Below are 13,519 nucleotides of genomic sequence, written 5' to 3'. Positions count from 1 at the left end.
TGGCAGCTCTCCGGCCTTAGCCCCGGACCCAGGGGGTGGACACTCGTTCTCCCGCCGACACTGGCCTCCCGCTCCCGGCGGGAGAAGCGGGAGAGGAGGAGGAGAAAGGGCGACCGCGGCACTCGTTTGCCCGCCTCCAGCGCCGCCTGTGACCCTGCGTGTCTTCAGCACCCGCGGAGCGCCGGCTTGGGGCCCCAGGGGACTCGACAGCCTCCTCGGTGGGGAAGCCCTGGCCGGGCCCCAGGGGCTCCAGACGGCCACAATTACTTTCAAGTTTGGCCAAGTGCGCAGAGGCGCCTACGGCTCGTTCCTCTGGTCCCGTCCCTCTGAGTACAGTTTAGATGGAAATCACCGACTCTCCCTCCAGATCCCCCATTCCCAAAACTCTCCCAGCTCTTTGAATCCTACCGGGGGCTCTTATCTCCCATTTTTGCCCCCCTTTTCTCCATTTCTCTCACTATCCCGCATGGTCTAGGCCCTTCTGGCCAGCCCCCTGAACCACAGCGGGCGCATTGTGTATCCACTTCTGCTGCCTTTGGTGGGTCCGTTAGGTGCCGCACGTATGCACATCCCCTGTGGCTTGGATAGGGTTCATTCCAGCCTGGGAGTCTGGCTCTCAAGGGCTTTGCCTGCGGGGTTCTCCTTCAGACTTCAGATAATGCTCTAAATTCATGTGGCGCTGTGCTTTCCTCCCCACCACGTCCTCAGCCTTCCCTGCCCCCGTTTCCCAAACCTCCATCATCCAGTACTGACTGGCTCCACCAAGAAATGCTCCATCCCCAGAAGGGATCATGGGGCCCTCAGCTGAGCCCTTTCAGTTCTCCAGTTCCTCTGCTACTGGTGTGGGCATCCCTTGATCTCCCACAGAATCAGCATGCCAGAGGGTGGGGAGTGGGTCCCCCCAACCTGGCATACTGGGTGACAAATTTTGTTGGTGGCAATAACAGGGACCCAGAAACCAGACCAGGGATCAAAGCTACCACTATCTGGGGGCACTGGGAGTCTGGGGAACTCTGTCTGCTTGGGTCTTCTAGGGGATGGAGACAGCAGGCACCTGAACCTGGCCTTTGATTGGTGCCCTCCTGTCTCTGCTTCTTCTTTACACAACACGCCCACCCAGACATCAGCTTCAGGTGGAGCTGGAGCCCTGGCTTCTAAGACAGTGGCGTAGAACCTCTTGGCTTTGAAAACCTGCCTCTTTGAAGTTTCTGAACTGGTTAGGCTCAGAGTAATATCACAATAGAGGGAACACAACTCAGCAACCAAAAGCCAGTTCAAAATTGCCCATGTTTTTATATTTTCCATTTTATATTGAAAAATGTATCTTGAAAACCACAATGTGGACACAGTTTCCACAGCAAGTCTTACAAACCCACTCAACCTTCCTGCTCCCTTACTTCTCTTGCACATTCTATAGAAGCTCTCCCTAACTCCCAGAAATCTGAAATCCTGTCCACCCACTTTTCTCCTTGCCTCCTGTCTTCTAAAGAAGAGAAAAGCCGTCCCCTGACATCTGGAAGTTGACATGTTGCTAGGAGCTGAGCTGACATTCACAGCCAAGGCCTTCGTCTTCTTCTGTAGCACATAATCGATTTCACAGGACATCAACACTAGACAAGGCCATCTGTAACCATTCTGTAATCCTGTCTGGGCACAGACAATCCATGAACATTGTCCACATCATAAAAACGACTAAACATCTTTCTGTCCTGGCTGATAGGAATGATCCCCGTTTCTTTCCCAACTGTGCCTTTAGCTTTACTCTCATTATTTCTCTTTCTGGATAAGTTTATTGATATGCCTCATCATGGAATTACTCCCCCTTCCCAATGGCATCAAACACTGAGCAAAATCTTGTTTAATGCTCTCCAAAGTCACTAACACAAGACCAACTTCTGTAAGTCCTTTCTAATGCCCTCTTGCTTACATGCCCAGTGGTTCCTTGTGCTCTGTGTTCCTCCCTCACTACAGCAATCAATACACCCACTTTGTCCACCTATAGGGGTGTACCTGGTGGTCTTTGACTGGAGAGCATTAAGATTTCCTAGCTCTCCTCTAGGGAAGAGAGCTAGGGAAGAGACCAGGGACACTGCTTAAACATCCTACAATGCACAGGACAATTCCCCACAAAAAGAATTACACAGCCCCAAATGTCTTTTTACACCATTCCTCTTTACACCAAAGAAATGCCTCTTTACACCATTCCTTTCCCTGCAACAGGCAACACTTCTGATGTATTCAGCATGTATTGTTTTACATTTATTCTAAGGTGTGTGTTGTTGCTTTCTTGCTGTGCATGTTTAATACGAATGGTGTTATGTTAAACAAACAAACAAAACCTCCTACCTCTTTATTATAAAAGCAAAAAGAAGGGGCACCTGGGTGGCTCAGTCAGTTAAGCTAAGTGGACAACTCTTGGTTTCAGTTCAGGGCTTGATCTCAGGGTGGTGGGACAGAGAGCCGAGCTCTGCAGGAGGTCTGCTTGTTCCTCCCCTTCCCCTCTGCCCCTGCTCCAGTGTGCATATACACTCTCTCTCTCTCTCATAAACAAACAAATAATACCTTTAAAAAAACAAAAAGAAAAACCTCCAAGAATCTTGGGGCAGAGGGGAGGAGAAAAAACTGCCAAGTTCAAGTTCACCTTTAGTGGTGGTGGGTGGAGAGCAGGGGTCCTGAAGAAGGTGGAGACATGCACATGCTGATCACATTTTTCTACAACATAAAAAAAAACAGACGCCTGAGGCACCTGGGTGGCTCAGTGGGTTAAAGCCTCTGCCTTCAGCTCAGGTCATGATCTCAGGGTCCTCGGATCGAGCCCCACATCGGGCTCTCTGCTCAGCGGGAAGCCTGCTTCTTCCTCTCTCTCTCTCTCTGCCTGCCTCTCTGCCTACTTGTGATCTCTGTCTGTCAAATAAATAAATCTTAAAAAAAAAAAAAAACAGATGCCTGTGTCCCTCAGGATCTCAGTATTTTCTCAGACTTGGGAGAGTCTTTTTTAAAAAGCCTCCTCTGTGACTGGTCTGAGCCAGGGTTGTAGCCACAGACCTCACTGTGCCCGACCAGGCCTGATCTCAAGGAACTGATGGGTGAGAAGGTGGTGAGCCTCACTCCACGTGGCTTAGCACTTGTAATCTGAACTGTTGAAATATACCTAAGTCACTGCCCACGTCATAATTCTCCGTGGTTTCTTGCTTTGATCCACCAGCCCCCCACTGTTGGATTTGGATGTTATGTGACAATAGTATAAATACTAAAGATCGTGTCTTTGCTGCCAGGCACTGTGGTAAATCTGCTACTTAAATTTTCTTTTTAAAGATTTTTATCTATTTATTTGATAGAGAGAGATCACAAGTAGGCAGAGAGGAGGCAGAGAGAGGGGGGGAAGCAGGCTCCCTGCTGAGCAGAGAGCCCGATGTGGGGCTCGATCCCAGGACCCTGAGATCATGACCTGAGCTGAAGGCAGAGGCTTAAACCACTGAGCCACCCAGGTGCCCCTGCTACTTAAATTTTTAATCCTGAGAAGTAGGTATCATTATACCCCCATTTTACAGGTGAGAAAACTAAGGCTTGGGGAGATTAAATATCTTGTCAAGGTCAAGTAGCTCATAAGAAGTAGAGGCAAAATATAACCCTATGATGGTTAGTTTCAAAAGCCATTTTCACATAACCAGTGAAAAGAATTGCAAGACGTGGATGTCCATGCAGCCTTTGGGCCCATACAGGAGAGAAGAATTACAGACTGAGCAGGACTAGAAGATGAGAAATGAGTAGCAGCAATAACCTCAATCAGAAATTTCTTCTTTCTGTGTCCTCAATAGGCTAACATGCACCTGGACTAAGTTTCACATATGGTTTCCATGGGTTTATTGTAAAGGGCTTATAAAAACTTTTCTTTCCAGAGGTACATATCCAAGGTGTTGTGCAACTTGATTTTTTTTTTTTCTTAAAGAAAGAAAGAAGGGTGGTGGTGGTAGAGGGGGAGAAGGAGAGAAAGAATCTTAATCAGACTCCACACCTAGAGTGGAGCCAATAGGTTACTCAATCTCACAACCTTGAGATCAGGACCTGACCTGAAATCAAGAATCTGATGCTTAACCTACTGATACACCCAGGCACCCCTGCAATTTGATTTTTTAATTTGAAGTTATATCATGGAGCTCTTTCACTATCTGTACATAGAGCTGTATCATCATTCTTTTTAATAAATGCAGTTATTTGTTACATGGGCATAAATAAATTGGGTTATTGGCAGACATTTAGGTTAATCTTGCATTTTACTATTTGTAATTTTATAATTACAAGGGTATAATTTTATACCCTTGTTCATATATTTTTGCTTACATTTGTTTCTAGGATAAATTCCTAAAAGATGAATTGGAAATGGATCCTCCCAGCCACCCCAGCTGACACCTGACAGATCAGAATAGAACCATACAACCTAGACTTTCCTCAATTTCTGACCCTCAAAACCACAAGCAAAACAATTATGAATGAAGTCATTATGTTTTGGAGTAGTTTGTTACACCATAATAGATAAATTTAACAAGGTATGTAAGTCTTCAATTTTGGTTGATACTGTTAAATTTCTTACCAAGAGGTTGTACCGATTTATATTTCTATCAATGTAGGAAAGTGACCATTTTCCTACAGCCTCACTAATACAGAGTTTTATCAAAATTTGATGCCTGCAATCTGAAAGGCAAGAATAGTATCTCACAGCTTTAATTTACTTTTTTTTAAAGATTTTATTTATTTGACAGAGATCACAAGCAGGCAGAGAGGCAGGCAGAGAGAATGAGGGGGAAGCAGGCTCCCCACTGAGCAGGAGCCTGACGTGATGCAGGGCTTGATCCCAGGACCCAAATATCATGACCCGAGCCAAAGGCAGGGCCACCCAGGTGCCCCTAATTTACATTTTTAATAAATGAAATTGCACATCATTTTGTCCATTTAAAAGCCATTTGTATTCACTTTGGCAACCTGTCAATTCCCTTTGCCCATTTTACTATTGATTATTTGTCTTTTCTTATTTATTTTTAAGATCTCTTTCTATATTAGGGCAATTATTTTTTTTCTTATGTGTGGCAAATACTTTCCCAAGGTTGTGTCTTTTGAATTTGTGATGGCAATAAATCTATAATCCCTAGCTGAAGCAAAAGATTTATCTTTCTTTTAGACAGCTGCTACATAGCTGTCATAATAATTCAGAGATAGTCATAGAGTAGTAGAGGCCACAAAGCTTTCAACAAAATCATGTTGTCTATTTTTAGAAATCCAACAAAATAGGAGTCATTGCTTATAAACAAATCTCTACTTAAGTTAAGCAATTTGTTTGTTTTCTAATTCTGCACTGGAATTCTCCACACTTGTTTAAAAATTGGACTTCACAGGAAGACAGCCATGAGAATCAAGCGAATAGAGAATGGAGCTCACTCCCTCCTGCAGGGACTTCTGACAGGTAAGGCCCTGGACAAGGCTGGGTAGGGACTGGCTGTCATGGGATGAAACAAAAGTTTCCTTTCAGATCAGCAGTCCTTGGGAAGGAATGTTGGGCCGTCACATTCCTATTGAATACACGTATATCACCTTTTCCCTACAGACAGTGGGTGATAGCTCAACCTCTGTTTGCTAGAACCAAAATAATTCAGCTTTTCTCCTCTAGCCTGGCCCCAAGCCTCAGGCCTGGGACCATTCCATCTTCCTAGTATACCTTCGTTCAGCTGTTACCTACATATCCTTGGACAAGAGAGGTTAAATGAGATAGATGGACAGAGGCCTGTCTTCTTTTTCTACCCCGGGGACCTAGGAGAGGTAAGTGGTGGTAAAGTGAGAATTTCTCTTTTGCACTTCTGGCCTCCTAGGACCTAGATGAAAATTGTCAGCTAAGCTTCATGTTGGTTTTCAAGAATATAAATTCAGATTCTGAATAAGGAATGACCCCCAAAGTCATTGCCCAGAAAGGGTGACAGCTGGTTCAAGCCCAGGAATGGCCAAACTGCCTCTTCTATGCTTGGGCCCTCACAGAGTAACGAGATATTCTACAAAAGGCCCTCTCCTAAAAGTGCCTTCTGTGTGAGCTCAATCTCCCAGGTTTCTGCTTGCCAAGAAGTCACCTGGTCAGCATTTTTAAGGGGAGAGCAATCCAATTCTAGAGCTCTGGGCCCAGAACTGCACACAAAAGCCACGTGCTGGCCTAGGGGCAGGACTGGGTCAGAGTATGCTATGTGCATGTGGGGTGAATTGTGGTGGTGGTTGACTGTGAAAGCAAATCATGCAGCTACTTGACATTCAGGTAGGAAATATTGATTTTAACGGATGTATCTCAGTTACTCACATAAAGGAGACTTCACCCTAAAACTTGTGGGTGCCCATCTCCAGCATCCATCACAGTCCCTGCATTTTCAGGACCCTGCCAGGGATGACTGTAACACATACTCTCTAGTTGGTTGCTCTCTGTGCTTCCAGAGAAGGATCAAGTTAGGAAAAAAACAGAGAAAAGGGAAGAATAACCAAGGTATAGAAGTTACTTTTGATTTTCCTAGCCAATCAGCTAACAAGATCAAGAGGGAAGGTAACCTATTTACTGGGTGACACCAAAGGAATTCTGGGGTTCAATAACAACACTAATTGCCTAGAGGAAGCAGATGTGGATTCAGAGACAGGCCTATGGTCACCCTATGACTTCTCACCACAGAATAGGGATGTGTTCTCCGATTCACGTGTCCCAGCTAAGGAAAAGCAACGCAGTGGGAAGAAGAGCTTGAGTTCACAGCCTGGCAGAGTATGTGTGAACGCCCGTCACGGTAGGACCCAGGAGAAACCCCAACCTTTCTGGACCTCAATTTCCTCATCTGTAGAACTGGGAAAGGACTACAGATTTGCCAGGTAGAGAGGACATCAGATTTCATCACACATATTCCATGGCAGGCTATTATTCCTCACTTCAGCCTCCCCTGTGGGGAGTACAATCTCCCCTAAATCCCAGCCTCAATATTTTTTTAAACTTTTATTAACATATACGTATTATTAGCCCCAGGGGTATGGGTCTGTGAATCGCCAGTTTTACACACTTCACCGCATTCGCCATAGCACATACCTTCCCCAACGTCCATAACCCAACTACCCACTCCCTACCCTCAGTTTTTTAAAAGATTTCATTATTTATTTATTTGTCAGAGAGGGAGAAAGGGGGAGAGTATGGCAGGCAGAGGAAGGAAGCAGGCTCCCCGTTGAGCAGGGAGTTTGAGATGGGGCTCTATCCCAGGACCCTGGGATCATCACCTGAGCAGAAGGCAAATGCTTAACCAACTGAGACACCCAGGCATCCCTCCCAGCCTCAAATTTTATCTCTAAGGGTTGGTTTATACACCAGAGATTTCCTATGGGTGGCAGTCACGCTGTCGGTAGCTTACTACTCAACCTTGCTTACTACACCCCCAAACAGGGCTGCCATGGACCTCCAAACACTTTCTTCTTGGGAGGAATTTCATGTTGTGTTAGAGAGGCAGGGCCCCTCCTCCCACTCTGAAAGCCAAACAGCCACAGATTAGGTCTGAGACTCAGGCTTGACCAATCTGATGCCCCTGCCAAGACTCTCATGTGAGTGACAGAAAGACACTAGGACAGGAGAGAAACTACCAAAAGTCTGGGGGGGGCGTACAGTGAACAGTGGAGGTCAGAACCACCTGTCTCCTGCTCTTGCTGCCCAGTCTCTTCTGGTTCTTGTCTATTTTCATAGTCTGGTCCTCCTGCTTTCTAGTCAATTCTATGAACTACCGTACTTGCTTCCAATACATTCCTTTTGTTGAGCAAGTCAAGCATCACTGGTTGCTGTTGCTTGAAATTAACAAGTTTCTGATATAGAGCCAAGACCTCTTCAACACTGGGATTCCAACATCAGCCAGGAAGAAATCTAGCCAGACTTGGGTATTGGAATCTACTTTATCCCTGGAAGAATTAACTACTAGGCACAAGAGCAAGAGAGATCTCACTCAGCTGCCCTGGGGTTAAGGGGCTGCTGTCCCATCCCTTTGATGTGGCTGGAGACCCTTGAGCAGGTCTTACACAACCTCAAAACTACCAACTCAGGAAGCAAGATAAAACAGCGCAAGAGAAACACAAGGCAGGCAAGTTCCTGGTTCAAAGTCACAAACATTTGCTATAAAAATGCAAACAAGATTTCCCTTAACAAACATAAAATCAAAGACAGGAAAATCGCAATCAGTTTCTTTTTCCTATTCCTGCGCTAAGGAGGGTTGACCTGAATTCCATCTGTTTCTTCACACCAGCAAGGACCAAAGGTCAAAGCAGATGTCAGGCCAAGGTGGGCCTGTCTTGAGACCCAGAAGCATAGGATCCCATCACATAGCTACCTCCTACAGAGGGCTGGGCATATGCTGAAGTTTCTTCTTTTTCTCCCTCCCCCACTAGCGAATGACCCAGTAAGGACCCACCTTGACAGTGAGTTAAACAGCCACTGAGCCAAGCATCCTCTCCTCGGTGAAGCTTTTCTGGTATCTCTAGGCAGAGTTCAGGGGCGCCTGGGTGGCTCAGTGGTTTGAAGCCTCTGCCTTCAATCATGATCTCAGGGTCCTGGGATTGAGCCCCAAGTTGGGCTTCCTGCTCAGCAGGGAGCCTGCTTCCTCTTCTCTCTGCCTGCCTCTCTGCCTACTTGTGGTCTCTGTCTGTCAAATAAATTGGAAAAAAAAAAAAAAATCTAGGCAGAGCTCATTGTTCCCTGCCCCATCTAATGTTACATTGTAGAATAGTCATTTAGTTGTCTGCCCCATTATACAGATTTTGAGCTCTTGAAACAAAAGATGTCTGGCCTACCAGATTCAGAACTATGACCAGTGCTTGTTGAATGAATGCCTCTGGGAGACCTGATCCTGGGTAAACAGCTGTGCCATTCCTCTATTCTGGGAGTTCACAGCTAGCAGCAACATCCCAAGTATGGCCTTGACCTGCAGGATGCAGTAATGAGCATGTGAGTATGTGTGTGCTTTGGGGGGAAGTGTGAGGGAGTTCCAGTGAGGGCTGGACTCCTAGCCATTTCCCTTGGGCTGGCCAACAGGATCTTGTATCATCTGTCTGCTCTCTGGGGGAACAAACTTTAAAGCAACATGTGGGGACGCCTGGGTGGCTCAGTGGGTTAGGCCGCTGCCTTCGGCTCAGGTCATGATCCCAGCGTCCTGGGATCAAGTCCCACATCGGGCTCCTTGCTTGGCAGGGAGCCTGCTTCTCCCTCTGCCTCTGCCTGCCATTCTGTCCCCCTGTGTTCGCTCTCTCTCCCTCTCTCTCTGACAAATAAATAAATAAAATATTAAAAAAAAAAAAAGCAACATGTGATCCTGGACTGGTCACTTCCTTCAGGTCTCTACCATTATTGCCTCACTTTCTTCTTTTGATAGTTTTAACAAAAAGATGTGACTTACCATACTAGAAGGGACTACTATCTTTTCAGAGGAGTTGCTTCAGTTTCTTGCTTGGCCACAACCAAAAGAAGTCTGGGGAGTTGCTGCCAAGGATGGAATCAAGGATTTCCAAGAGTGTTCAATAGCATTTCCAAAGGTTTTGTGTTGGTTCTTAGGATTAAATTAATAATCTTTATTAGTGACGGCAGTAGGTGTTATTTCACAGATAGTCTCTATGCAAGGGTTGTTTTTAGGTGTCTGAGTGGCTCAGTTGGTTAATCATCTAACTTGGGCTCAGGTCATGATCTCAGGGTCCCTGCATTGGGCTCTGAGCTCAGCAGGGAGTTTGCTTCTCCCTCCCTGTCCCAAGTATGGCCTTGGCCTCCAGGATGCAGTAATGAGATGTGAGTGTGTGCTCTTTCTCAAATACACAAATAAAAATCTTTAAAAAAAAAAAAAAGAAGAAGAAGAAGAAGAAGAAGAAAATAACCTCAAAACAATAGTGTTTTCAAAAACTTAACACGTGCCTGCAAAGAATTAAAGATAAAGCCAAACTGCAGCCATCTGGTCTTCCTGGAGCATTGAGTGCTTTATCTAAATTACATTTACCTTAATACGCTTAACGGCTTGCAAGTCAATAATAAGACAAATAATCCAGCTTTTTTGTTAATGGGCAAGGGGTTTGCATAGACATTTCTCCCAAGAAGATATATAAGGGGCCAATAAGCACATGAAAAGATGCTCAATATCAAATACAAATCAAAACCACAATGAAGTACCACTTAGCACCCACTAAGATGACTAGAATCAAAAAGATGTTCACCAAATGTTGGCAAGAACATAGAGAAATCTGAATCTTCACGCACTACTGGTGGGAATGTAAAATGGTGCAGCTGCTTTGGAAACAGTTTATTCAACAATTAAACAGTTACCCTGTGACCCTCAGCAAGCCTACTCTTAGGTATATAACCAACAGAATTGAAAACAGGTTCATATGGAAACTTGCAGATGGTTATAACAGCATCATTCATAATAACCAAAAAGTACCAAGAACCCAAATGGCTTTCAAGAGATGTATAAACAATGTTGTATTTCCAGACTATGGATTATTATTCAGCCATAAAAAGAAATTAAGTACTGATACACGCTACAACATGAATGAACCTTGACAAGATTATGCCAAATGGAAAAAGCCAGACAAAAACACCACATATTGTGATTCTATTTATAGGAAATGTACAGACAAATTCACAGAGACAGAAGGCAGATTAGTAGGTTGCTAGAGGTTGGGAGGAGGAGGGATGGGAAGTGAGTATTATTTGGTATGAAGTTTTTAGGGAAAGTGATGGAAACATTCTGGAATTAGATAGTGGTGATAGTTACATAACCTTGTGAGCAGACTAAAAATCACTAAATATACAGTTTGTAACGCTGAATTTTATAGCATGTGAACTTTTCTCTGTATGTGTGTGTATGGATATACACATACACACACACAAAGTTAACAGTTGTTGCTGACACTGCCAATTCTTGCCCGCCCAAGGTCTTCATATACAGAGCACCTCCAAGCACTCTAACCACTCTGATATTTTAAGTGTTAATGTCTAAAAGCAAAAAGATGTACACATTAAAGAAGTACCTCTTCTTGATGTGGGGCATTGAACACATGCCTTCATCTCTACTTCCTCCCACTGCCATTAGAACAAGTGATTATCAAATACACCACCTAAAGGCAAAGAGTAGGTAAGGAGAGTTTAGCAGATGAGTGTGAACAAATTTTTGGGAGGTGGAAACTGGCCTCAAGTGTGAGCTGAGCTCATGAAAAAGGAAACCTAAAGCTGCTATAGGTGAGCTTATCAACAAGAAGCTACCTGAGAAGCACACAGAAGCCAGGAAAACCTCAGGAAAGGAAGAGTCCATGTACCATGGAAGGCAATGGTGTCCCCTAGGATCCTAAGTGGGTATTGACAGAGTCTGTAGATATAATAATTAGACCCCATGTACACTGTCCCCATCCCAAACAGCTAGGTGACCAACTGCCCCAATAGAGGAGAAGGAGGGTGAAATCTGTGGAAGTACAGAATCAAAGAGGCTCCAGAGCACCAGCTGCAGGTGTGGCAGAGATTGAAAGCCACCGATATATTGGGATAACAAAATTTGGTGAAAGCTCATAGCCTCTTGTATTACGGGGGTCTAAAACCACCAGCTGCTAAGTCTGTATTTTGTTCCCTCTTCCTCCCACCAAAAGATACAATAATTGGGCACCTGGGTGGCTCAGTCCTTAAGCGTCTGCCTTTGGCTCAGGTCATGATCGAGGCCCATATTGGTCTCCCTGCTCAGCAGGGAGCCTGCTTCTCCCACTCCAACTCACCCTGCTTGTGTTCCCTCTCTCACCATGTCTGTGTCAAATAAATAAATAAAATCTTTTAAAAAATAAAATATAACAGTTAATTGTTCTGTGCAGAAACTTGTAGCATCTGTTAGAAGCCTCAAACCCGGGTGCCTGGGCAGCTCAGTGGGTTAAAGCCTCTGCCTTCAGCTCGGGTCATGATCCCAGGGTCCTGGGATGGAGTCCCACATCGGGCTCTCTGCTCGGCGGGGAGCCTGCTTCCCCCTCTCTCTGCCTGCTGTCTGCCTATTTGTGATCTCTCTCTCTCTCTTTGTCAAATAAATAAATAAAATCTTTAAAAGAAAAAATAAAAAAAGAAGCAGCCTCAAACCCAAGAACCTATTAACACCTGTGGCCTCTCACACAGAAGACATTGTCTCCGTTTTCTAGGGCCATACACTTACAGATGCACAACAGAAGTTTGTTTGTTTTGAAATGCCTCTAACATAAAAGACAAAGACCAAAACTGAACTTTTAAAAAAACTTTTTTCTTTTTAAAGATTTTTTGAGGGTAGCATGGGTGGCTTAGTCATTAAGCGTCTGCCTTCTGCTTAGGTCATGATCCTAGGATCCTAGGATCTAGGCCTACATTGGGCTTCCCACTCGTGGGAGGTCTGCTTTTCCCTCTCCCACTTCCCCTGCTTGTGTTCCCTCTCTCACGGTCTCTATCAAATAAATAAATAAAATCTTTAAGAAAAAAATTTTTTTATTTGAGAGAGAGAGTGTAAATATGCCTGAGTAGTGGGGGAGAGGCAGAGGGAGAAGGTCGGCAGACTCCCCACAGAGCAGGGAGCCGGACTGGGGCTCCATGCCAAGACCCCAAGATCATGACCTGAGCAGAAGGCAGACTTTTAATCAATTTAGCCACACAGGCACCCCCACACAAATTAAACTCCTAGGAAATTTTCAAGAAGAAAACAAACAGAACAAAGAAAAACTGTAATTCAGGGGCAGTTCATGTGGACCAGAGTTTCTACTCTGTCTGAAAGGTTGCCATCCTACAACCTCAGAGATCTGCTGAGTAACAAAACTAAGAACCCATAAAAATAATGCCAAGTTCTTCATTCTCTGCATCCCCATCTCCACTGACATAATCCAAGTCAGCATCATTCCCTTGGACCCTGACAACAGCCCCCTAGAATCCAGAGAGTCTTCAGGCTTTAGACTTATTTGAGAGAGTGAGAGAGAGAGAGAGCAAACTCTCACAGGAGCAGTAGGGAGGGGCAGAGGGAGACTGAGGGAGGGAAGTGGGGCGGAGGGAGCAGACTCCCTGCTGAGCAGGAAGCCCAACACAGGACTCAATCTTGGGATCATGACCTGAGCAGAACGCAGACCCTTAATGAACTGAGCCACCCAGGCGCCCCGAGACTAATTTCTGCCAAATAACCCTACGTGTAATATTTAGAGAGATATTTAAGAAAAAGATGAATCTAACCATTTCCAATCCCTGATTTAACATTCTCCATGGCTTCTTAGCCAATCCCCTTGTGCTGGCCTAACAAGGTCTTTTACCATCTGTCTTGGTCTGTCAGCTTCTTCTGCTCTTGTCCTCCTACTCCACTTGGCACTCCACCCCCTCCTCCTTGTTTCCTACTTGCCAATCACACCCAGTTCTTTCTGTTCTTAGAACACAAGTTCATTCTCACCTCTGTTCTGCCTAGAGGCTCCTGGATTTGGCTGCTCATGGTATTTGTATATTGTCCGTCTCCCCTCACTG

The 13,519-nt window shown here is 45.1% G+C and overlaps 1 protein-coding gene across 3 annotated transcripts; it reads left to right on the top strand.

Moving 5' to 3' along the window:
* Nucleotides 1–4,360: 4,360 nt before the first annotated feature.
* On the top strand, nucleotides 4,361–9,102 carry LOC309862161 (uncharacterized protein). Of its 3 annotated transcripts, none has more exons than XM_082725801.1 (5): nucleotides 4,361–4,547; nucleotides 5,391–5,458; nucleotides 5,663–5,811; nucleotides 6,695–6,885; nucleotides 8,797–9,102. In XM_082725801.1, exons 2-5 carry the CDS (start codon nucleotides 5,401–5,403, stop codon nucleotides 8,801–8,803), a joined length of 405 nt encoding a protein of 134 aa, XP_082581927.1. In that variant the 5' UTR covers nucleotides 4,361–4,547; nucleotides 5,391–5,400; the 3' UTR covers nucleotides 8,804–9,102. The 3 variants fall into 3 exon arrangements, with proteins under 3 accessions (XP_082581927.1, XP_082581926.1, XP_082581925.1); XM_082725800.1 differs by having other exon boundaries at nucleotides 5,649–5,811; nucleotides 6,695–6,803; XM_082725799.1 differs by having other exon boundaries at nucleotides 5,649–5,811.
* Nucleotides 9,103–13,519: the final 4,417 nt, after the last annotated feature.

Source organism: Mustela nivalis (assembly GCF_964662115.1).
Source record: "Mustela nivalis genome assembly, chromosome: 3".
Classification (NCBI taxonomy): domain Eukaryota; kingdom Metazoa; phylum Chordata; class Mammalia; order Carnivora; family Mustelidae; genus Mustela; species Mustela nivalis.
The sequence above is the reverse complement of the archived record's forward strand: the minus strand, read 5'-3'. Positions and strand labels throughout refer to the sequence as shown.

Coding starts and splice junctions, on each gene's coding strand:
- LOC309862161 (XM_082725799.1), top strand. CDS start 4,491: ATGAAGTCATTATGTTTTGGAGTAGTTTGTTACACCATAATAGATAAA. Junction 4,548..5,390: donor TAATAGATAAATTTAACAAG/GTATGTAAGTCT, acceptor TGGACTTCACAG/GAAGACAGCCATGAGAATCA. Junction 5,812..6,694: donor ACCCCGGGGACCTAGGAGAG/GTAAGTGGTGGT, acceptor TTCTCACCACAG/AATAGGGATGTGTTCTCCGA.